Source organism: Condylostylus longicornis, unplaced genomic scaffold, assembly GCF_029603195.1.
Source record: "Condylostylus longicornis isolate FDR11 unplaced genomic scaffold, ASM2960319v2 ptg000031l, whole genome shotgun sequence".
Classification (NCBI taxonomy): domain Eukaryota; kingdom Metazoa; phylum Arthropoda; class Insecta; order Diptera; family Dolichopodidae; genus Condylostylus; species Condylostylus longicornis.
Genome location: NW_026578000.1, coordinates 2598119 through 2625932, shown reverse-complemented (window position 1 = coordinate 2625932; position 27814 = coordinate 2598119). Strand labels below are relative to the sequence as shown.

The following is a 27814-nucleotide window of genomic DNA, read 5'->3' as shown; positions in this document are numbered from 1 at the left end:
TTAAAACTGACTCAAAAACACGCAGATATAAAGCGAGAATTTATATCGAAAATAACAGAAGAAACAAGAAATATAAATGCAAATAACATACAAAATATATACAGACAACCTGGGAGGTGGATTTAGGAATTGGGCCAGGAAACCCCAAAAACAGAACCAGAAGATTACAGCAATATCGGCCACTTTAACGCCAGGCTTCAATATCAAAGAGTACTAAGACACACAATCATGAAATTGAAGAACATCATGGTGGTAAGTGCCGACGAGTGCGGATGTGTTGCTTAGGGCTGATCCTAGTCTGGCAACTACCAAGAGGAAAAATATTACAAAAGTTTAGAAATATTAAAATCAAGAAAACTAAAAACCTGAGGTTGAATAAAGTAAATAAATAACTTCCTGAGCAGCATCGAGGCAGGCAATGGAGAAACAAAACCAGATATAAACCAACGATTGTCGAAAGCAGCTTTGGCGGGCTATGATCCGTATAGTAATCTTCCCACTTGGCAAAGATCATCTTTTTTCAAAAATAAATATATCAAAAAGGGTTAAAGGAACTAATCGGTAAGGCAGATTAATTATTTAATTTAAAAATTTTCACTAATAGTGAAGATAATTTATGGATCAATATTTTTATATCTAATAATTGAAAAAACCGGATGCAATAAATAAAATATTGTAGCATTAAAATAAAAGAAAAAATTCAATTTTGATAAAAATTACACTAAAAAAACCCTTAAGTTATAAAACAACAAATTGCTCTTTATTAAATCTATGTATTGAAAGATGTGCACGGCAAAATTCATATTCATGAACAACCTTTTTATATAAAAAAAAATTCAATTATTTTTTTTTTAATTTCATCCTATGTTTTGAAAGAAAATGAAATTTTTTTCTCAATACTTACATTCAATTTATTGTTTTATGATATGTACATAAAACAAAACTTCATGTTACACACAAAACTTCATGTTATATACATTAAAAGTGTATTATATATAAGGATTTGGAGTTATCAACTTCGAAAAATGTATATACGCATATATACAGTTATACTTTATTTCAAAGTAATTATGTAATTAAAAATTATAATTTGGAAAATCATGGTTATAAAGTTCGTTATAAAATTTGCATATTTCAGGGCACTTTAATATTAAAATTGAAATATTGACATTTAAAGTATCATTAGTAATTAATTATAATGGTAACAGTATTGGAAACTTTGTTGTATGTATAAGTATTTAGTTATAAATATATGCTTAAATTATTCAAAAGTCAAATAGAATGAGTTAAAATGAATTTCTGATATTTAAAGTTGTATAACGAATTCGTTTTTATTTAAAGTTCGTATCAAATTGCGTGGTGGTATTCTAAATTTTTTTTTTAATATTCACACAATGAAAATATTTTTGAAGCTACATATGCCGTAAGTGTCAAGAACTCGTTAATAATCTTAGAGGTGTGGCAACTTTTTGAATCAAAGTATTCAAATGGTCGGATCTGAAATGCAATAAGACTATTGAAGTTCTAAAAATAATTTTTTAAAATTTGTCAAACTTATTGAAGTTTTCGGACTTAATCTCTTGCATAGATGGGCGGATTGTGAGAATTGTTAACAAATGAGAATTCATTAATATTTATTTTTAAAAATAAATTTTATTTTAATTCTAATAATTATTAATTATAATAATATTTCTATAAAACTTTATATACATTTTAAGAACGTATAGCAAAATCTTAAAATATTTTTATTTTAATGCAATTACAATATTAAATTGAAAAATATTTTTACTAAATGTTTTAACAAAAAAAAAATTTTAAATTAATTTCAAATTTTATTTTAAAAATTACATCAAAATGAAAACTACAGCTATATAAAATTATTTTCATATAACATTCATTCATCTATATGTATATATATATATACATACACAAAAACTTATTTTTATATAATTAAAAATTATATCCTATGCAGCTTCCACATCATTTGAATCAGGATTTTTTATCTACAAAAATTATTTTATATTCGAAATTAATTATCAGTATAATTACATACATTTAAACATTTATAATTATATAAGAATTATACAATTACTTTTTTCTAACATTTAAATTTTCACAAATCAAGGAAAACAAATAAAATCAAAGATTTTGAACATGCTTCCAATTCGACAATTGATTTAATTTTGACTATTTCTTAAAAATATACTTAGGGAATAAATAATTGCAGCTATCAGAAAATTACTTTAATTTAAAAAATTATTGTATTAAATGAATTTAACTATAGAATATATTTATTTCTATAAATTAATCACATGCTGTTTAATTGTTACCTTTTTTTAGGACAAACATATTCGATTTTTAAAATTACAATTACATTTTTAGTTAATTTTACATAGTAAATATTAATTTATTCAATTCAAATTTATTCAATTTTTAAAATTAATTTATTCAATTTTTTTATATAATTTTATTATGCATATTTCATTTTATAACTTTCATCTTCTCCAAATTGAGTTCCCTATATTTTTAGTATGCTATACTCATGCAATATTTTATTAAAAAATTTCAATTATAACATGCATAACATAAACTTTAAAATTATATAATTATTAAAACAACAATATTTAACAAATATTTAATAAATACGTTTAAAATTATCTAATTTCTAAAGGAACTGAAAATTAAATATTTTATTTCCTGTAAAATTAATTATTATATTTTTTAATCACCCATACATATGTTCATAATTAAATTATAAAATAAATTTTATTAAATATATAAGTAATAACAATAACTTAATTAAATTTTTAAACTATATCTCTGTATATATATTTTACATATTACAGGGCATACATAGAATCAATTATTTATTTTTAAAGATAATTATTTTGTTCTTAGTTCATACAAAAATTCATTAAATGCACTCATACATTATTTTATTTATGTGCTTGTATTTGAATAAGTTTTAAAAAATTTTCGAGACAATGAATTTTAAAATTATATTTTTTTTAAATATAAATTATATTTTAAATAGAAAAATATTTGCTCAACATATACTTTAAAACAATATTATTGATAGTTGCATATTAACTTACGTACATATATATTAATAAATTATTGTTAATTTAAATTGATTAAGAAAATTTCCAAGTAAAATTCGAAGCCATTTTATTCAAAGAAATTGAGAGATTTTCAAACAAAATATTATTTAGTATCATTCAATCAGAAATTGTCATAAATATAGAAATATACTTCTTACAGCAATTGATGTATTTATTGCAATTTTTAGGAACATAGTCCAACACAGTTGTGACAATATTCTTATCTAAAAACTTTTTCTATATATGGTTTCTATATATCATTAAACCATTCATTAGACTAGACTAGCGCAATGTGAAATGTTTATTATATATTGTTCATAACTTTCAAAGCGCGAGAGCATACTTTGGAAACCGAGTTTTTTGGACTCGAAACGAATCGGACGAAAAAGTCAGAACCGGATCTGTATACATATAAATACATAACATATTTATGTTGCTTAATGTTATAATGTAAAATTTAAATTCTTAGCAAGACAGCTACTATTCTTATTCAAATTATATTTTTGTATACACAAATAAATTTTGTAAATTTTCAACATTTTTACAAAAAATAATGCCTATATTTTTAAAATTTTACATTAAATTTTTATATATACCTAGATACCTGTTATATACGTGCATGTAATTATTTACCAATCTTATTTAATTAAAAAATAAAAGTATATTTTTAATGTTAATTAAATATATGTATACATTTAATAAACAGCATACAATATTACATTAATTGAACATAAACATTTCCATATTATTATCATATAAATTGTTATATTACAAACCCAACGTTTACATATTATTGTTATATTAATATATAATAGATTCAAATATTCAATCAATTTAAAATATCAATAATTTTCTACAATTTCAATTTTAATAATTTTAATAAATAGAATATCAATTTATAAATATTACCAAACACAAAATCAAAACAATTTCACTTTAGTATTTTATAATTAGTCCGAATATATAGAACTTAAACTAACATTTACTTAAAAATTAAACTTGATAAAATCACCCTTGATGTTAGAATTTTTGTAAGTATAATTATAACAAGTGAAACTAAATTATCAGAATAAATAGTAAAATATAACTATTTTTATGCTTTAAATTAATAAATAATTTAAATATTCTGATAATGTCATTCCAATCTTTTATTTTTTATACCATTACTACAATCCTTATTATTATTGTCAATTAATAATTCTTTAGAACTATTTATTTTATTTAAATTTTTTCTTACTTTGAAACATTTTATATTAAAATGATCACACATTTCACACACCTGAAATTATAAAAAAAAAAATGAATATTATTATTTGCGTTCAATCAAATTTTTCTTAGCATTCATTTAAATTTTTAAATAATTAGAAAACATTTTTGACTGTTTATGCATATGCATATCTTTTTCAATGAAATAATGTTCTATATTATTACAAATATAAGGGCATTCAACTAGTGGGATACGCAGATGATGTTGCAGCGATAATAACAGCAAGAGAAATAAAGGAAACGTAGATCAAGTTGAATCAGGTAATGGATCTAGCAGTGGCTAGAAAGGAGATAGTAGTCATTACCATCAGGAGAATAACAACCAAAATATCATTTCAGGCTGGCACAGAAATTATTTAAACAAATATCTGGGAATAAACTTGAATACAAGATTAGGCTTCTGGCAGCATATCCACCAGGCGGCAGACAGGGCCGCAACAGAAACCAATCAACTAAGCAGATTAATGGCGAACATTGGTGGTCTGACGCCTTTTGGGAGGCGGATTTACTTATTATCCAGTCCGTAATGAAGTATGGAGCGGAAGTGTGGGCAGACGCACTCAACAAAGAATATTGCAGGAAGCGCTTAGCATCGGCACAACGCGGAGGAGCTTAACGGGTCGCGTGCTCTTATCGCACGATTTCGGAAGCAACGGTCCTGGACGCAAAACTGATTGATTTGCTAGCGCTAGAAAGAAGGAGAATCTACACAAGATATCAAAACATAACCAAACAAGAAGCGGCAGCGAAAGCGAGAGCACAGAAGATGGATATATGGAAGGAACGCTGGAAAAACAACCACAGAGGTAGATGGACAGCTAGATTGATACCTGACTCGGACCTAGATGGGTTGGGCGTGGGCATGGCGAAGTTAATTTTTACATCACGTAGCTTTTGTCGGGTCATGGATATTTTCGGGCACAGGATTTCCTGCACACGATTTAGTGGTTGAGGAGCCCTGAATGCAAGCACTGCGGCGAAGCGGAAAATACCGTCTTCCATACCTTTTTCGAATGCAGCATTGCAGAAACTAAACGTCGAGGCTTAGAAACGGCCATCAGAATAATGACTCCAGAGAACATCGTGGGACGAATGCTAGAGAGCGAGGATAATTGGGTCGCAGTAGCGAAATACATAGAAATGTTGTTATGCAAGAAGAAGAGGCTGAAATATCTGGAGGAAGCTGACAGGATGGAAGCGGCTTAATTTAGGATGCGTAAAAACAAAAGAGGAGATTTAAAAAGGAAGATAGGTTTCATCATGAAAGAAAGCAGAACGGTACAATCTGAAGCAATGGGAAGAGCGGTTCCGAATTAGATCCACCACGGGATAGTGGATGTTTTTATCGGTAGGAGTCCGACAGTATTGAGGTGTGCGGAACCATCTAATTCTTCATGAAGGGTTTCCACCTACTTGTCCATGTGGACTAAAAAAAAAAAAATATTGTTAGAAATATAGTATACCAAAAAGTTTTCAAATATTTTAAAAATATATTAGTTTACTAAATAGTTTTATATTTTATTTAGGAAACGAATTGTGAAATTTGTTCTAACGTATAATTCATATAAAAGAAATTTTCTTTAGAAATACAATTTAATTGAAATTTATTATTTGGATTTTTAGGAAATTTATTAGAACCTTTCATAGCTTATAGCATTTATGTTATCTCTACTATATGACGTACACGTGTCTTTTGTAATATACAGAATTCAATAAAATTTGGTAAAACCAATAAGAATTTAATATTAATTCCCGTACTAAAAGACTTACATGAATTATATACATATGTGTACTCGTATACTATGTATGTAAGTCTTTTAGCACACAAACTTTAATATTATACACAACCAATTCATTTTCTATGCATACATATGTATATACAATAGTTTAATATTTGGAATAGTGTTTTACATAGCATTCTTTTGAAAGCCTCAACACATCTTTTCAAATTAAAATTCATTAATTTTAAAGTTAAAACAATTTTTTTTTTATTTTCCATTCTGTCAGTAAAAAAACATTGAATTTATTTGAATCAAATAAAATAGAATTCTAAAAGAAAGACAACAAAAAATAAGAAATGAAATAAAAAAATTTACAAAATTTTCAAGAAAAAAAAATGAAAAAAAAAATAAATAAATAAATAAAGCTCTACAAAAAATTTTAATTGAACACAATTCCAAAAACCAAATTTTTTAAATGTACAATTCTAGTTAAAATGCTATATAGTAGAACTCTAACTAACCACTTTTGATCCTTAACTCAACAGAATACATATAAAAAATAAAAAAAAACCATTTTTATAAATAAAATATCTTGACTAGCAACAAAAATAATTCGAACAACAACAGCAGCATCATTTCATTCACAGTACAAATTTTTTTAAATTGAATATTACAAATGTAGCGCATCTCTACACCAAATACAATTTTTTATTGTTTTTTAACTGTTGAATTTCCGTTTTTGGTTTAATTTTTTATTTTTTTTATTTATTTTCTATATAAATATATATAAATATATGTATGTGCAATTTTTATTTTTTTTGTTACATGATTGTGAATGTACTTACAATTCCTTGACCATAATGTATATGTGCAATTGTTACAAATAATGTTAAACCGTGTAATATCCATCGTTCGGTATCAGCTGTCAATTCCGTACCAAAATACTGATAGAATGGAAAACAACATATTATAACCACTGCGCATAATGGCCACAGAAATATATTAAAACCATCCGTTCTTGTATCTGACATTTGTGCAACAATTAATCGACACTACAATTGAAAAGAAACATTATGTATCTATGTTAAAAATTATTTGTAAATTTGTAAAATGAGTATTGTTATTCATAAAATATATATGTTTGTACAAATATGAATGTTAAAAGGATTATAAAGTTTAATAAACTAAAATGTAAATGATAAAATTAATATTAAAAAAAGTATAATTGTTGTAAGCTGTAAAATAAATTTTCAAATAATTAATATTTAAGTTAAATTAGAAAAACCGTTTCCGTCGACCTCAACGGACTGAATTAGGACCTACAACATGATAATCTTTAATTATAAAACTATAATTGTTCAAGTATTCAAAATTAGTTTTAAATCGCAGTTTCGCGAACCAATACAGCCCGGGGGGGGGAGGGTATTTCGCCAATTTTTGTATTGAAGGAGGAGGAAGGGGGTGTCAATTTCGAGGGTTGTCAATGAACCTGATTTTTGACTTTTTGACTTTCTGAAAATTTGGAGGTTGTTGCTCTTTTTGTTTCCGGCTGCTCATAAGATCGAAAAGAAAGACGAGCGGACGAACGGTGATGTCTAAATCAACGCAAAATTTTACGCTACTACATTTTCATGCCACAGACGACTGATGTTCAAGAGGTCACAAACTGTATACCATTAACTGAAGTGTGCGGTGTAAAATTCTAGAGCTTCAATCATTTTTATATGTATTTCGTTTTTGCCAAATGAGGAAAAGCGGTGTGCGAATCAGAATTAAACGAATATGCCGAATTATGAATTCTTTGCATATATTCAAAATTATAAATGATGAAGAAATTTTCCATTTTCATTTTGAGAAAAATTAAAAATCTAATTGAAAAAATTAGAACACCGAATTGATTTTCATCTAACGAAACTATTTAATTATTTAAAAGTTAAATATTTTCACAAAGTATAATAAATAAAACTTACACATATATTTGAAAATATTGTTCCCATCATTAATAAAAACATTCTTGGCTCTAAATCAATAATTGAATTCCGTGAACCAAAAATCCAAATTAATGTTATAATACAAAGCCATAATAATGGAAATAATGGTCGTGCAGCTTCAAAAAATGATCTCATTTTACCAGTTTTATTTACATAAGACCTATAAGGTAACGAAAAAATATCAAATAAATATTTAATTAGTGTAATAAATGAAATCAATTTAAAATTAGTGTATGAAATTTAAAATGAAATCAAAAAATAATTTAAAAACAAAAGTTTATTATTTATGCATATTTTAAATAACAATATTTTTATTATATTTTTAAAGTAATTAAAATACACTCACTTGTATATATTTAATGCAACAATCGGATGATTGCTCAGTAAACTTGTACTCCACATAACAATTTCAAAACCATTTGCCGTTGTTAGACCATATGGTAATTGACAACGCCATATCCATGGTCCAACAAAATATGTTAATAAAAGTGTAAGTGTTACCGCCTATAAAATTACAAAATTAAATAATATTAATATTTTGTATCCTTGTGTTAATTGTTATACTTACCCATAATGTAAAATCAAACCCCCATGGTAGAAACATTACACCTGTATTATATTTTTCAAAATGTGACAAATAAAAATTTTGATATATAAGATATGTAATCATATACATTCTGATTGGTGGTAAATCAATTGTACCAAATAATGAAAACATATATAATGCTATCACAATTGTTGAATATGAATCTAAACCATGATCAAATAGTTCACCTGTACGTGAAAGTGAAAGATAAAAAAAGTATATATATTTAAAATAGATTTTCAATATGATAGTTTGAATTGTAATTGTATGTTTGAGTTATAATGGTAAAATATATAAGTGGAAGAGCTTTGCAATTGTTGTTATAGTCAATAATTTGATAGAAGCCTCTTATGGAGTAGTAACTTATAGGACTGTTGCCTTATAATTTGCTTTATAAATAAGTTTAATTGTATAAATATATGCAAGTAATCACATCGAAAATAAGTGAAACAATTGTCAATTACACAATCTACACAAAAATTTAAATATATAAAAATTTTAATTCAGTAAAAACCTTATCCCAAAAAATGTGATCGACAATCATTTGGATTAATCATTTTCCGGCATAGAAAATAAATTTTACGAGCACTCCTATGCATATAGTCAGTATATTATAATTTTTGAAAAAGCATGAACGGATGTTGGTAATTTTATATTTAATTCATCTTATTTTTTAATAAAAAATTATTACTAATGCTACACTCTATGTTTTAGAACTTACCAAGAGGTCCACTAGTTCCAGTTTTACGAGCTTGTTTCCCATCAATTCCATCTATCACAAAATATAGAAAAAATATTTTAATTTGAAATGCAATCTATTAAACATTCTTGTAAATTAACTATTATGCTATTAAAGCTCAAAATTCATCAAATCAATCACGTTAACACAATCTATTTTTTCAAAATTTCTGTTTAAACTTCAAGAATCGAATTTATTTTAACATCGAATAGTTTCTTAAATTACCCAACACCTAATATATTAAGATTTCATTCTAAAATTTCAGTATACTTTCAAATATTCTGAGCTCAATAACCACTGTCTGACTTTTCTAACTTTCATATTTTTTTAATTTTTATTATTTCAGATTAAAACTAATTATACAATATATACCTAAGGTGTAAGCTACAAAAACTGATATCGCCGCTACCAGCCATACCCATCTTGGTATCGGATATGGATTTTTTTCCAAATTATTTGCTGCTGTAAAATTCCAATCAAAATATGCAATCATTAAAAATGTTAATACATTTAATAAAAATCCTGAGAAAGTTATGAGATTCGGTGCCATCCATGTTGGAAAAAACTAAAAAAAAAATTAAAAACAAAAAAAAAGTAAATAAAAAGTAAAACCACCGTGTACAAAGAGAAGAAAAAATTATCCTTTTTTTTTAAGAGCATTTTTTCATTGCAACTTTTTTCTTTTGTTTTTTTTTATTTTTGTCATTTTAAATGAAACAAATTGATTCGATCTTCGATTTCAAAGCATATATATAAGCATAGCAGTGCGAACACAGATATATTTGTACTCTTTAATACTTATACAACAGTAAAATCTTCGAAAAATTCATTGTTTACTGTGATACGAGTATATAAGTTGATAAAATTTTTAAGTAAAATTCCGCCATACTTTAACATTTTTTTCTTAAACTTGCAACCTGATTATCAGTTGCAGGTGAATAGCTTTTCAAACGGACAAAGATTACACTCAAAACGCAAATAAATGAACATTATTGTTATATTTTCTTCGTATTCTGCGATTGTTTTACAATTTATTGCTCTAAATTTTGAAAACTCCTGATTTAATACACAAACATATTAAATGACTATAACAAAAATGTCATATATATATATACTGTTTTATATTTTACATCCAATTTATTTAACGTGTCTAACACAATTTATATGCGTATATACATTCTCTGTACATACAATAAATCAACTTAATAAGTTTTACTGTAGTACTATAAAATTGTAGCTATAAAATAATACGAAATCGAATCAAATTGTTAAAGTAAGATATCTTACTTACCTGAACACACCAATTCCAAAATGGGTGCATAATATATCGACTGAGGTAGCTCGTATCTATGCAACTATACTGCAAAAATTAAAAATTAACAGGAAAAAAAATCATTATACATTTATATTCGTTTTTATTTTATATTTTTTTTTTTAAATTAAATTCAATTAAAAATAAATTTATTGAGAATATATAGTGCTGTATAGGAAAATTAATGAAATACAGTAACATGAAAGACAATGTGTACGTATAGGGTTTATAATCGTATTACAGCAATTCTTTAAAAGAATAATAATGCAGGTTGTCCGTAAAATAATATGTAGAAACAAATATTGAAATTGCACACACTGGACTGGATAAGAATTATTATGTAGATAATATGCACATATGTATACTACTTATAGTATTTTATTACAATATGTACATATATATATAATGTGCAACGTACGTGTACCGTTTTAAAAATATTTTAATTTACCGTAAATTTTTTTATTTCATTTTTATAATAATTATCGTAAAATTTTTAACGTAATGGAAGTGTATAGAAGGACCATTGCAAAATTTGTATTCACTTTGGAAAAATGTATAAAAAAAATGTTAATATATGTATATGTAAATTCGTATAAAGTTTTATTATATAAAATCCAAAAATAACACTATGCAGTAAAAAAGTTAAAGCCTTTAAATGAATTCTTATTATATTTAAATTGATAGTCTGAATAATTTTAAATAAAATAACAATATAATTTTATTCTCATTTGATTACGAAATTGTAAAATTCGAATTAATTTTGATGAAATTTTACTAGAGTCAGACAGAATCAAAAAAAAATTCACTTATCAATATTATGTATTATAATGTGGATATACAACTAACATATTTTTTTTCTCATTCAATGGAGGCGTTTAAGTTAAACAATTTTTAACACAATCGAAGCTAATCAAAAATCATGAGGGTATTTTGACTTCTTTTTGCGGGAATTGGGAACCTGAATACATATTTTAAATACCATCAGATTTGGCTGCGCATAGCACTTATAAATAAATCAAACAGATTTTTAAAGGAATTAAAACGAAAATGCAAAAGAGAAATTCTGAAGGGAATGCAGATTTACAAATTCTACAAAGATTAGGTTAGCCACAGATAATGTGTTATTTTAATTGATATCTTAACAAGTTTTATAAATATAATATAATTCTAATTATTTTAGGTCTATAAGAATTCCAAATCAAGCATTTAATGTGCTTAAATTCATTAATTTGGACATGAATAATTATAAAATATCGCAAATGGATCAAGTAAACGGATATATTTTCATTATATAACCAGAGTTTGTAAAGAAAAATCAATATTTTAAGTTAAAAGTTCAATTTAAACTTAAATAATTTTTATATCTTTCCTTTATATCCATCACTTATGAATTTACTTAACATTAAATATTTTAATATTAATCTTTATTGATCGCATTTAATATTTATTATTAATATATAATTATTATTTAATTGAACTCTGACATTTAAATAAATTTATTTACATTAATATAACTTGAAAATAATTTTTAACTATGTTACAATTAAGTAATTAATTTTATGACGTGCAATATATGTATGATATTATAAAACAAGTGATATGTTTACGAAGCTAAAAGGGAAATAAATTATATTTTTAGGTGTAGCGTATACATAGTCGTTTATCGATTTATGTATCTCAGTTTATAATTTGTAAATAACTTGTCCAATTGAAATTTGGAAAAAGTATTAGACTAATTTATTTAGTGCATATAATAATTTATATTATTTCTTATAAAATTCAGCAATAGCATTAAAAATGGGCCAAATTTACTTAAAATTTTCATTTTAATAAATGCCCAAGAATATCTTTTAATTTATTCGACCCACTTCAAAGCTGTACTTCTTATTTTTTATGGCAATATAATAATTTATATTAATTTAATTAACATAAATAAAAATATTTGTCACAAATTATTTGGAAACATATGTTTACTTGCATAATAATATATTATGATGCTTGTAACTTAAGTTAAATTTTTATGTAAACAAAAAAAAATGTGGTTATGGTTTAATTAATTTGAACATTAAATGTCAGTTAACTGTAAATGAATATTTATTTTACATCTACTTATTATAATTGATAAAAAAAAATTTGTATTTTCATTGCTTTTTTGTTAAAATAATTTGTTTTCTTTTTTATCATTTCTTTTTTTCACTAAATAAATTATATGCACTTCTCCTAATGGACTGTTAATGAATTAATGGACCATAATTGTCAACGGATATTTTTTTTAACGTTATTTATTTTTTTTTCCATTTAAATTAAATACAGAAAATAAAATAATGTAATATGCATACTTTAATTTTATTTTTAAACTGTCGCTGTCGCCTACACGTTTAAATAACATTTTATTTAATATACAGATTTTATAGGAAATCACTTTAAAATTGATATTATGTATCAACGTTTAATAAATTGTAGGTACTACACTTCAATATTAACTAGCAATAGTTTGCAATAAATTGATTGCTTACTTAATGATGAAATTGTGATCATAACAATTAAGCAAAGCACACATTACAATTACAAAAAGGTTCTATAAAGGAAACCATGTATATATTATCAATTCTAAAAGTCTATGGCAATAGGAATGCATACTATTATATTTTATATTATACGGTTTTTAAGAACAATATAGAAAAACTATTAATAACAGTTATTCAAAAAATTGATTCCCAAACAAAATATTTAGTTATTATGACGGTATAATAATATGAGAGCTCGAGGCATGATCGAATAAGTTATTTCGTTCCATAACAAATATCATAAACGTTAAAAGGATATTCTTCTACTAACCGGAAAAATTTATAAATTTAGAAATTCAATAAAATTATTAACACATTTTTTAAACACTTAATAATAATTACATTACTAAAAATGAGCCAATATTTTTATGTAATATAATAAATTACATAAAAATACATTTTTATTGTTTTCATATTTAATATTATATAAATATTGAGATATCTTTTAGTATATTTGTTTGTACAAAGGTAATGTATTTGTTTTGTATTCAAATTAATATCATTTTTCGTTACAATTTTATATAGCTACTTCGATTTTAATTTATGTTGAAAATTTAATAACAAAATAATACAATTAAAAAAAAATGAAGGATAATTATTTTTATTAAATACATAATTTTCTTTTAACATACAAAAATATTACTATAAAAATATAACATACATACACATACATTTATATTGAAGCTCATATTGTGTTCATATACGTATACATATTGATTCAATTAACAATTAAACATTACAATAATAACATAATTAAAAATTTATTTAAATGAATTCCATTACGAAAAAAAAGAGCAAAGTGATATGAGATTTTTATTATTATTACATTTTTGTTTTAATTGTACATAAAATATGTGTGTATACGTATGTCAGTCCCCTTGTAATGTATTTACAGAAAATTTAACATTTTTATTCAGAGTAATCAATTATCAAATGAACCATGAATATAATAAAATTAGGTCAAATCAATGATTTGTAAAGAAGCACTTTTCTCCTGAACAAGTGAATATACTGCTTTTAAAAACAACCAAGATAACCCAGGAACCATAAATATGGATCAAACCGATGGTTTGAAAAGAAAATCCCTTGAACAAATGCAAAATCACTTTTTAAAAAAAAAAAAAACATGCATCACATTTCAAATTACCTTTATGCTTTACACCCAAATACATAATTTTATTGCATATATTTAGGATTAACAAAAATTATTTAAAATTAACGTGTCTTAGGTAACGGTAAATTTCAACGACCATTTTTTCTTATTAATATTCAGTTTTACTGTGACGTGACAGAAGAAACCTCACCGCGCTTACGGAATTCAGAAAATATTTGTGATTTCGTTTTTTTTTAGGAGTTTTCGAGAGACTACAACTTTTTGAAGATGGGAAGGGGGGAAGGAGGGGGCGGAATTATAAGGGCGGTGGCGATCGGTATCTCACCGAAGAAAGTCGTGTAATTTTGGATTACATTTACTATTATTGAAAAGTTGTCATATTCAATAAATAACTATTCACTATTGTGTTACTTAATAAATTGAACTATCTTTGATATAATTTGCACTGTAGATTGCACATTATAAGTGTAAAATTCATATATACTATAAAAAATCGGTTGTTCTGTAGTGCTGGTGGTAATTTACCACATGGTTTCAGCACAAAAAAACGATGATCCAAATAATATAAAGGATTGTATTAAAACAAGCAGAAAATCATCCCTTAAGAGCGCAATGTCAGCCAAAAATGCAACGAAAAAATTAGCACAAGCTAATAAAAAACTGTTGCAAGATAATTCATCTTTAAAAAAGCAGTTGCAAAAATTACAAAAACAGGTTGATGAATTAATTTCAAAGAATAATTCTGACGAAAATATTAATCAAAAGGCATCCAGCTCCTATGTTCCTAGCGTTGGTGATATGGATCTTGATTTTGGTGAAAATAATTTATGTTCGGATAAACTATCCATTGAAAATGAAGTGGATTTTGTTGAAGTCCTACGAAAGAAAAATAAAGAAAAAAAAAAAAACCAAACCAAAACATCCGGAAATAATGAAAACAATTCTACACTTACGAATTCAATTTGTCAAAACATAGCAGGTACATCAAATTCCAGCAACATTAGCAGCAATAACACCAGCAACAATGTAAACAACAACAACAAAAGAAACAAAAATATTCCACCTATAATTGTTGAATCGGAAGATTTACCTACAATAAAAAAACTAATCAAAGGCCAATTAAAAATAAATAATTTTTTGATAAAATCAACAAATAAAGGAAGACACACGATATATACACAAGATGTTGAAACTTTTAAAACTATTTTTGAATTTTTAAAACAAGCTAACGTCGAGTGTTTTTCTTATACACTAAAATCTGAAAAACCTATTAATCTAACACTGAAAGGTTTACATAATGACTACGCACCTGACGATATACTAAAATTACTTAATGAATTAAAAATTGATAATGTCACTTTTAAGAAAGTTCTCCGTTTGAACACAAAAAAAGCAACTCTTGAAAATAAAAAGTTGCCAATATACATCGTGCAAGCGGGACACGACAGCAATGTGTCAAGCATATTTGCCATAAAACATCTTGAAAATCAAATAGTAAAATGGGAAAAATTAAAAAAGAAACCAATCGCTCAGTGCACTAGATGTCAGCGTTTTAACCATTCAGCCTACAATTGTAATATGGAGCCTAGATGTGTTAAATGTGGGCAAAATCACTTGGCAGTTAATTGCAGTTTATCTAAGAATAGTCCAGCTGATAAATTATTCTGCATTTTATGTAATAAATATGGTCACCCTGCTTCTTATCGTCAATGTCAAAACTATGTTCAAAGAGAGGAGAGAATGCAAACACAACATAAAAACAAAATTACAAAAGCTGTAAATAAGGTAAATAATATACAGAACTATGTTAACTCAAATTTATCATTTGCTAATGTAGTTGCTGCAAATAATAAAAATAATATTAATAATCTAGGTAATAATAATACGAATAGCAATTTATTTACAAATGTTGCCTCTACTACTGGAATGAACCCAGAAATTACATTACAGAGTGTTATGTTAATTTTAACAGGTTTAAATCAAAATTTCACCACTTTTTGTGAACGCTTTAATCAATTAGATAAAAAGGTTAATGGAATTTCTGAGAGAGTAGATTTTCTTATGGAGAATATCCATGACTAAAACAACTCCAAATAAACATAATATTAAGTTAAATTCTATTAACGTAAATTCATGTCGATCGCTTGCAAAACAATTTTCGTTGATTGACTTTCTTTCTAAAAATAATCCAGATGTTGTTGCTTTATGTGAAACCAAACTTGATGCCAATATACGTTTATCTTTAAGAAATTACGAAATAGTTAGACATGATAGACCAACAGTTAATATAGGAGGTGGTACTGCTTTACTTGTTAAAAAAAACATAAGATTTGAGCAAATTGATAATTCTAATTTTACGTCGTTTCAATGTCTGGAGGTTTGTGCAATAAAAATACCTATACAAAACAATAATTTTCTATTTATTGTATCAGTTTATGCATCTCTTAGAAATACCGAAACTTTTCAAAATGAATTTTGCAGAATGCTTGAAATTTTAGGTTTTGACAAATATAATAATTATTATGTGATTTGTGGAGATATTAATGCAAAACATCAAGATTGGGGTAATTTACAACATAATGCCCGTGGAAAATTCTTAAAAAAATTTCTCGACGAAAAAAAAATTTTATATAGAATGGCTTTATATGCTTCAGATTTACCTTCTTTTCCTAAAAGTAATTCATTTTTGGACTTGATACTGGCTGATGCTAGACTTAACTTAAAAACATCTACTATGGGGAAATTAGAAACGCTAATTTATGACAGCGACCACTTGGCTATAAACACTGAAATCTCCTACGAGGATTTTGAGAAATTCTTGTTTGAACCTCCAGAAGTTCATAATCATTATCTATACAATAGGGTGAATTGGCACAAATTCAAAAAAAATATAGATAAACAAGTACTACTAAACAATGATATTAAGGAATTACCTAATAACAAAAATTTAACAAAATCCGAAATAAATATGTTTTTAAACAAAATAGAGCAAATAATTCAAAATGCCATTCGAATTGAGATTCCTGTTTTCAATCCGGGAAATAACGGTACAGATTTGTACTCCAATGCCATTTTGTGTAGATTAGGAAAATATAAAAGTCAATTGCTATCTGCAAAATATGCCTTACTTAAAAATCTTCCAGATAGAAATCATCAAGCAATTATAAGAACTAGAGCACTTCTTAAAAATGTTAGTATTTTGATTAAAGAAAATTTGAAAATTTCGATTAATAATTACTGGAAAAACAGAATAAAAAATATTAAAAGCAGTAACAGTAAAAGTATGTTTCCTGAAATTAGAAAAATTTATAAAAAATATAATTGTGAAAACTTAAAAAAATTAATTATCCCTAACGATAATACTAATATATTAGTTAATGCTGGTGTTAATCTGAATTTATTGGAAAAACATAGTGGTAATTTTATAATTGAAAATACTGATGATTTATTAAATACTATGGCATCACATTTGTCATTAGTACATCGCGAAACTGCCTATAGAAATTCTGCGATTGCTAATAAAGTTGACTCTGCGATTTCTAATTTCAATACAATAACGCAGGAGTACGAATGCAATGAAATATCACTAGTCGAATTCAATAACGAATTAAAATCAAATGAAATTTCCAGTTTGCAAAACAAAGACAATTATTTCACAACTTTAGAGGACTTAAAATCAATATTTTCTGGTCTGAAAGGCAAAATCTCTTCGGGAATTGACGGAATACCTAATTTGGTATTAAAAAACCTGCCTGATTCAATAATTGAGAAATATTGTATTATTTTTAACAACTGTCTGAATCTCAGTTATTTCCCTGAAATATGGAAAAAAGCAAAGGTTGTAACAATAAAGAAACCGGGTAAAATTTCTACCGATCCTAGTAGTTTCAGACCAATAAGTCTCTTACCTAATATAAGTAAGGTTTTTGAAGTAATAATAAATAAATACCTAACTGAGGAATCTGAAAGAAGGAATGTAATACCTATGAATCAATTCGGCTTCAGAAACAGACATAGTACAATCCATGCAATGACTAAATTGTCTTCTGATATTTGTTGGCATATTAACGATCAGAAATGCGTGGCGGCATGTTTCGTGGACCTGGAAAAAGCCTTCGACACGGTTTGGTTGGATGGCCTAATATATAAATTAATAAGATATGGTTTTCCCTTATACCTGATCATATTAATAAACAATATGATTCGCAATAAAACTTTTAGAGTAGTTTCCAGTAGAGGAAAGTACTCAAAAGAGTTTGCAGTTTTAAGCGGTCTCCAGCAGGGCACTGTAAACTCACCCATTTTATTTAATATATTTTCATGCGGACTACTGGATTCCCTAAACAACAGTTTAGGGCTAAATCACAGTATAGCTTTCGCGGATGACCTAGCAATTTACTCAGTGAATCACGATCCAAATATTGCACGATATATGCTGCAAAAACTGTTTGACAAAGTTGTCTCATACTGCAATGACTGGAAATTAAAAATCAATTACAATAAGTGTGTAACTGTTCTTTTTAGAAATACTACAAACAAGGCAAACTCCAAAATTAGAAGGAATTGGAAAAACGTTTTCTTAAAGGCTCCAGATAATACTTATATAAAAAATTGTAAATCCTTCAAATACTTAGGGGTTAATTACCACTATTTATACAAGTTTAATACGCATTGTCAGAATCAATTATCTAAAGCTAGTAAGGCATTTATGAGTTTAGCTAAGTTGTTCTATTCGAAGGTTCTCTGTAATAGAGTGAAAATTATTTGCTACATGAGCTTTATTAGACCTATTCTTACATATGGTTGCCCAATTTGGTTTAACATAAGTGCTTCAACAATGGAAAAATTTAGATTGTTTGAGCGTAACTGTTTAAGAGCTTGCACGGGTCTGAACAGAACGCCTGAGTCAAATTATATTCAATACTACTCCAACAAAACTCTTTATGATAGTGCAAATATTATGAGAATAGATAATTTTATCTTACAACTGATACGTAACCACATTCTAAGAAGTACTCAGATAACAAACAACTCACTAATAAACCATGCATGGTTTCCTGACGTGGATTACATAAGATCTACATTGGGTTCTGGTTTCATTCCACCAGAGGCTTTCTTGTTTTTAGATGAAAATAATTATTTAGAAAATTGCTCTAATTATATTCCAATACTTTACCATTACATTAGAAATGCAGCAAATAAAAAAATACCTTTAGATTTAAATAACCTTAGCTTAGAAAATAATGAATATTTTAAATATGACAAATATATTCCAAATTTAAACAAACTTATTAATTATAATAAAACATATTTTTGGAGAAATTAGAGTAAGTTAGGTATAAGATAATTTTATTCTAGTATATGTAAGTTTAGGGTAAGTTTATTTTAGTTATTAAACATTATATTATAAAAGTTGCTTTTTTATAAAAACTTTTTAGCAACACTAAATAAATAATATCTGAATTCAATGAATTCTAACATTTTGTACATAAAATTTGTAAATTAAATATATTAACAAAAAATGAATTATTAGCTTTTAAAAACATATTTTTATAAATGGGAGAGCCTCTTGGGCCATTGCACATTTAAATTAATAATTATAAAAAAAATATTCTTTAGTTTTGTTTTGAATTGTACTATTATAAAAAAAAGAAAGAAATAAATAAAACATTAAAAAAAAAAAAAAAAAAGGGCGGAATTATAAAATTTTCTTCTACAAAAATAAGTCTTAACTAAAGATTCATTTACGTAAAAATTTCAGTTTTCTATAGCAAAAGGTTTAGAAGTTTTGTAAACAGACACACGGACAAACAAACCCACAAAATTAAACTATTTATTAAGTTTCAAAAATTTTTTGGAAAAAAACTAAACATATATTTAAAAGAGGCATTGTTTTATAATAATGAAAACCATAAAACCTTCGTATATATAGTACATTTATAATATAGTAATGTAGTTGATGCATATTATAAATAAATATATAAGAACAAATTGATGAAAAATTGAAGTATACAATATATAAGTTACATATTTGATTTAATTGCTAGAAATTTAAAAATAGTGGTCACCTAATACATTTTAAATCATTGTTTAATTATACCATTGCAATATTACTTCAACTGTAATTCTCATATCAAACTTACTCATAGAGCTCAATATTTTTATTTAGTTTATTAAATGTATACAAATCTACATTGATGAATAAAGTCAGTTTGCAACATTCTAGACATATATATTCAATTTTATGACAGTAAATGTTTAAAAAAAATGACAACCATAAATGATATGAACATTAAAGGTTATGGATCAAATAATTTGTCAATAACATATATATATAATGTTTTTTTTAATATAATTTTAAAGTCACTTACTTTATATTTTTCAAAGCCTTTTAAATGGGCTTCAGTTAAATATTTGATTCCAAACATAATTAATCTGTTTCTGTATAGTTTTAAATATTATAATTAAAATATGATAGTTATATTAATATATAACTTATTATATAACTTATGTTTAAATTATTAAGTTAGCAAAAATATAACAATATTTTTTTCCTTCTATTTTTTTTTTTGTTCTGGATTTTGTTTTTTTTTTTATTCTGGATTTTGTTCTACTTGGGAGTATATTAACCCTCCATTTTTTCCCATATATTTAAATTTATTTACACTTTTTTATAATTTAATTATATTATATTATACATATATATACTAGTATAAAAATATACTAATAAATATAATATTATATAGTATATACTATTAAAATTGTAATATGAATTAATTTTTCAATTGATATAGGAACCGGATTTCATTGACTTTTTTCTTAAATTAAATTTAATCACTATATGCATATTATATACGTAAATATGTTTAGTTATATGTAGGTATATTATACTATTAAACCTTTTTGTTGCTATTATTCTTCTTTGAAACAAAAGGTTATCTTATTTAAAAATAAAAAAATACTTATTTGAAGCTAAGCACAATGTTTTTATGTTATAACGTTCTTAGGTTCATTATTTTTAAATTTGATTTTTGCTTTTTTCTTAATTTTTATTAATTTTTTTAATTTTTTTCCATATTTTTCTTTTCTGTGTATTTAATAATATTTAACTATCTGTTCATAAAATAATATAATAAATTTTAATAATAGTATTAAGTTACATTTATTTTTGAATATATAGAGCACAAATTTTATATTTTTTTAATCATATACGTATAATATTTAAGAATAAAAATTTATTGGTATACACATGTATTTGCACATACAACATTGTATTTTAAAAATGATTAACTTTCACACATTGTATTTAGTAGTATAAAAAAATTTTTAAATAAAAATTCATCTCAACTCTGTAATCATTTCTTCTTTTATTTTTTTATTTAAGTATAAATAAATTTGTTGTCTCAGACACTTTTGTAAAATTGAATGTATGGAGGTTGGAAAAGAATAAAAAAGTAAAGCACAATAAAAATATGACAATAAATTTAGAACTGTGCAAATAATACTAAAATTTGAAAAAAAAAAATAAAATTTCCATATATACGAATGTTATCATAATTGGATTTAAAATGCGATTTTGAACACATATTAACATACATATTATAAGTATATTATATAGTCGTATTTTATACATATGTTCATATTCTGTTCATATTTTTTTCTTGTTTTTGTACAGTATAGGTGCTTTGTTATTGTATTTTTCAGAAATTTTTAATAGCCTAAGTGTGTATAGTATAAAATGAATGTTATACGGATTCATTTCAGATTTCCAATATACAGAATGCAAATTTTTTTTTTATATACAATAGTATAAAATAAGGAATTTATATGAATGGAACTGTGAATCTAAATATACTACTAAAAAATTATTTCTTTTAATTGGAATTTTAACAGAAATTTATAGGAAGAGTAAATTGGTTAAAACTGCTTGATATGAAATGGTCATTCAGCAAAAAAGTGCTTATTATATAGGCTGTTTATATAATTTATGACTTTTTGGCATTGAGCATGCCAAATCGGGCTTTTAAATATTATAATGAGTGTATAATAATTTTCAAATCCTCATTTCTCATAAATCTTTCAGATATCAACTTGGACTATATATGTATATAAGTATGAACAACAACTTCGTTAAAAAAAAAAAATTGAAAATTTATGTTACTTGTTGTCGCACATGCTTCGTAAAATATCGAATGTTTTACTTAAACCTCTGTTCATATACATACATATGTATATAAGAGTTGACGACAAGAAATATTAAAAAAATCTACTTTTACTACTATGCATTATCAATATATTTAATGATGATAGAAAAATTATATTTTATTTTGTTATATTTAGTATTATTATCATCTTTATATTGTTAAAATAAAGGTCAATAAATAAAATAAATAAACAATAATTGACTTTACAGTATAACTTTAAAGTTTTATATTTTTTTTTAAACCGAATATGTATTCTAATACTGAATAACTATTTATAGTAACTAAAATTTACTTTTTGCAATTATTGAAATATATACATAACGTACATATATATATATATGTAGCTTTAATTATAGATTCATATACGTATTAATGATATTTATAATTTCATTCAAGATATTTTAAACTCTTAATTGGCAAAGAAAACAAAATTATCACTCATTTGTGTGTATTTAAACATACATATACACATACATATATACATTATTGTTATATTATTTAAATAATTGAAATGGGTGTATATTATTATAATCTCTAAGTATATATAATAATAATCATATAATAATTTTATATATACATTATTAGTAGTAGAGTAATACAAAAATTCAAAATTTATTTTAAATACATATTTTATATATTGAACACGCACTTTTAGAATGAATCAAGTTTTTTTTAAACTGATAATTTTTTCTTTTAATAAAATATTAATCAAATCATAAAATTGACATACTGTATAATTATTTAATTTTAACTTTCAGTTTAGAAGTGTACATGCTATTCTATTTGATACAATACAGCGAAGTTGAGATAAAACTAATAATATTATTCAGATTCACTTGATAGAAAATTAATTGAATTACAATGATCGTTATTTTACCAAAAATATTATTATTTTATGCACAAGTTGAATTTTATTTGCATATGTATTCATGTACCATAAGAGTTATCACTAAATAAAATTTAGACCTTTTCAACTATAAATTTATTGAAATCGAATTTAAGAAGAACTTTGAATATCAAAATTTTCTAAAAATTTCAATTGTCCCTTTATTTACTCAAATCACAACTTAATAAATGTTTAGTAGGGTATTTCATTAACACTACTTTTTTGAAATGTCGCTATTGAGTAACAAGTTTTAATTTAGAATAGTGCCACTCAAGAAAAGTTTTTGTAATTAAAGAAATTATCTTCTGTATATCAATATAAACTATATACACAATGATATTACAAAATTATGTACGTATATACACACATTTATGAAAGATTTCAAACATTAAATAAAAATTTTTTTACACTTTTTCTTTAAGTGCTTAATTCCTAACCCTGTGTTAAAATTCCACAAAAATAATTTACATTTAATATTTTGTTAGTGACATAAAGCCGTTGTCTTATATTTTATGCAAACTGTATTCGTACACGTACGTACATTTATATACACTCATAAATAAATGATGTTTATAAACTAAATCTAATATTATAAAATTATAAATAATAAATTTTTCTAATTTTATTATTATTAAAATTATTTATTTTTATCACAAATTTTTAAAATGTATACATTTTGCTTATAACGTGATTTTATTTATTGCCTATATAAAGGCGCTTATTGCCCTTAAAATTTTTTAATAAAAAAAATAAATAATAAAATCAATGCTACTATTTTTAATTATTTAAAATTACACTTAATAAAATATTATGAAGTTACTAGTAAGAAACCGAAAGAAATTAAATAAAGTAGATTTATTTATTTTTCTTTAACGAATATTTCGAATTCAACGAAGCTTAAAGTTCAACGTTGTCTTTTAGACTGTGTCTGAAAGAATTTTATGTTTTTTTTTATTTTTTTTTTGTTGAATGAAAAACAAAAATAATATAAATTTTTATTCTTCTAATATCTGCTGACTATTTTCAGCTCAGCGACCTTCTTACGACTAAAAACGAATGATACGTTGCGTTTTTAATGAATTTTGTTTTTTTTTTTTGTAAATTTATTATATACGAACGGAACAAATATATACTAATATATGTATTTTTATTTATATACATGTACATATATAAATATTAAGTGAATTAAAATAAAATTATAGTGATGAAAAATAATGATAAGAAAACATTCGACTGAGTAAATTTTAATAGATATGTAGCAGTCTTATAAACTTTGTTATAAATGATGTACTAGTTTTTTTGATAATGCTAAAAGAGTAAAAAAAAATCAGAAATGGCAGAAGACAAAATTTTGCCAAACCGTAAGGTCTTCATAATTATTAATTAAAGGAGCATTTAAAATATTTTAAATAATGCATTAATTTTTTGCATAGACTATTGTAGGTCTGGCCTCCAAAATACAATGCAAAAACCTAGAACAAATGCAGAGACTCTTGTGCGTCTGCAACGAAGAAGCTTTGAGGACGTGTCAAATTGACACACTGTCGTCCGTCAATACAGAACAGGTGCGGGTTGTTTGGGCCAAGAACCTAATTCATTGAACCTATGAAAACGTTTCCGAACGTGTTTCAAGACGGGATGCACGTCACTGAATTGTTCGGTTCAACCTTGATATTGGGGGTATTGGCGACAGAAAATAATGGTTATGTCAGATAGTTGGCCTCCCATCGGAGCGCTGAATTCGTTTTCAGTATGGATCTGTCATCAGAAGCTCAATTAACGAGGTAGGCGCAAAGAGGTTACCCCGTGTTAAGTCACTCTATGGATGCCTAGATTCTATAAAGGGAGATGAGGAAATCTCAGTACACCTTTTAGGAGTTTGTGATCTTCTCGCTCGTAGAAGAAGGATAATACAGGGTGGCTTCGCTCTTACGGCGGCGACAAGGTGGTCGAGTTCATTAGAAAAGCAGGTCCCGAGCAAGTGTTGTTGGTTTAAATTAGCACCATGTTTTACTTAGAATCAAGAATTGGTTTTTTCAATATTTAAACAACTCTTTAAGTTTTATGCAAAATACAAGTATATAAAATTTAAAACTAAACAAATACATAAACAAGTATCTATATTGTAAAGTAAAAATTTTTGAATTAAATATTAAAGACAATTAGTACAGCCATTATATGGATTAAATGATTTTCTAAAACTGATAACACATAGGTTAATTTAAATCACAAAATAATTTGGAATATTGTGCACCATTAATTTTCAAAATCTAAATTTACATCAGCAAAGTATAATTAAAATTTTAAGTTTGAATTACTCAAGTGAATTGAGCTGTACGAGAAACTTATTAGAATTGTACCATACTTTTTTAATTGAATTTAACATTGATATTATTATTGATAATCTATATGTGTATTATAACTTATAACCTTATTTGAAATTGAAATATTACAACAATTTCATAAATAATATTTATAATTTTCATTGAATACAAGATTGAAATTATTTTACATATAATCATAAATTTTAATTGTTAATTCTATGTTAACCATAATACTATGTTATAAAATATTATACAATAATATTTATTTTAATATTACTTCCGGAAAACTATTTACGTGTAAATAAAATAATAAATGCATATAGCGATAAAGCCTTTAACGCAAAAATAAATTAAAAAGAATCTACAATCTATAAAAAAAATTATTAATAATTCAATCTTATAATTTATTTATATTCTAAATATTGTTTTTTAATGAAAATTATATAAATTTTAAAAATAAATATAAGATTTAGAATTAAATTGTTTTTCCTTTTTTCACAATTTCATTATTTGAGCATAATCATTTACATGACGCCACTAACGCAAAGTTGTACTTTTTAATAATTCAGTGTATTATTATGCACTCTATTTTTATTTAATTTCATTTCTGGAATGAATGTAAGCTACATATATACTGCTTTTATTCAATGATATTGGTATAGATTAGAAACAAAATTTTCTCAATGCAATTATTGCAGACTTAAACTATAAACGAAGATTCTTTACATCAACCATACAATCACTATATATACAACATAACTATACGATCTCGAAAGTAACTAAATTTTTTGAGCTGAGCTGAATTTGGTCGATTAATCAACGCATTTACTTTTTCGATCTATCAATAATGCGTAGAAAATCACTGAAAGGACCATGTCATATAGTACATCACTATAGAACCACTATACCGAGAAGAGGGTCAGTTCGTCTTAACCGACTATAGTCTTAATCTTACTCAGCAAAGAGGAGCCGCATGACTTTCAACGTAAAACAAAGCACTAGATCAAAAAGCCGACATATAGACCAACAACCTTTTCAGGACATCCAACAGCAGACCCAATAACATAACTATGGGTTATTAACGGCCGTTATCGCCCATAAATTCAATCTGATGTTTCGTAGGGTCAAGCCTTATTACAAGCCTACAGAAAGTTTTCAAATTCGAGAGGTGGTTCGACTCTTTATTGCCTTGTAGAACAATATTCCCAAATCCACAATGTCAGGTAATTTTTTTTTGTTAATTCTTATTAGCTTTGTTATAAACTAGTTGAAGATAAGTTGTAATTTATTTTTTCAATTTTATTGCCAACACGACCATTTAGCTATCTAACTAAAATAAACAAAAATAGTCACAGATTTTATTTAAAAATGCAATGAATGTCCTCCAAAGCTTTACGCAACATTTTCACTTACCCCCAACTATTAGCACAACTGCAAAGCTCATTCTATTTTTCCATGCATTCAGTATTAACTCATAGTTGCTGAGTCATACTATTGTATTTATCATGAAAGCGACTATTAACATTTTAGCTCTTTTTTAACTATCTCCGAGGGATTGATCAATATTTTATTTCGATTTAGGAAATTAATGTTCGATATTTTAAGAATTTAATTTAAGAAACTATTCGAAAAAGTAAGATTTCAGAATATGTATATATAAATTATCTAATCATACAAAGTACTTCAATTTTTGAATATAATAATAATATAAAATATCAATACTACATTAATAAATTTTCCAATCAAATTTAAATTTGAATTTAATTATATTTAATTTATTAATAATTACAAGATTATATGGATTATGGTATTTATTTTGTCATCAAATTCTAAATAGACACATATTATTATAATGTTTATTATATATGTAAAAAAAATTATAAATTGAAACGACTAAGCTAATTAGAATATTAAAAATATTGATTACACTTTTTTCAAAATTTAATGAAAATAATTTATAAAATGTATAAATAACTAATTAATTTTTTAGATCGAAAAATAAT

General features: G+C 24.9%; 1 protein-coding gene across 3 annotated transcripts; it reads right to left on the bottom strand.

Annotated features, from left to right (window-relative positions):
* Positions 1 to 1749: 1749 nt before the first annotated feature.
* On the bottom strand, positions 1750 to 24518 carry LOC129608474 (ethanolaminephosphotransferase 1). Of its 3 annotated transcripts, XM_055519974.1 has the most exons (11): positions 23896 to 24518; positions 20769 to 21510; positions 10696 to 10764; positions 9777 to 9969; positions 9387 to 9437; positions 8648 to 8853; positions 8426 to 8583; positions 8059 to 8239; positions 6934 to 7140; positions 4339 to 4380; positions 1750 to 2003 (listed from the first exon to the last, which is right to left on the bottom strand). In XM_055519974.1, exons 2-11 carry the CDS (start codon positions 20823 to 20825, stop codon positions 1965 to 1967), a joined length of 1203 nt encoding a protein of 400 aa, XP_055375949.1. In that variant the 5' UTR covers positions 20826 to 21510; positions 23896 to 24518; the 3' UTR covers positions 1750 to 1964. The 3 variants fall into 3 exon arrangements, with proteins under 3 accessions (XP_055375949.1, XP_055375948.1, XP_055375950.1); XM_055519973.1 differs by lacking the exon at positions 1750 to 2003 and having other exon boundaries at positions 2206 to 4380; XM_055519975.1 differs by lacking the exons at positions 1750 to 2003; positions 20769 to 21510; positions 23896 to 24518 and adding an exon at positions 15351 to 15487 and having other exon boundaries at positions 2206 to 4380.
* Between the last annotated feature and the right edge of the window lie 3296 nt (positions 24519 to 27814).

Coding starts and splice junctions, on each gene's coding strand:
- LOC129608474 (XM_055519973.1), bottom strand. CDS start 20,825: ATGTTTGGAATCAAATATTTAACTGAAGCCCATTTAAAAGGCTTTGAA. Junction 9,438..9,776: donor TTTTGTAGCTTACACCTTAG/GTATATATTGTA, acceptor ATTTTGTGATAG/ATGGAATTGATGGGAAACAA. Junction 4,381..6,933: donor TACATTATGGTCAAGGAATT/GTAAGTACATTC, acceptor TTATAATTTCAG/GTGTGTGAAATGTGTGATCA.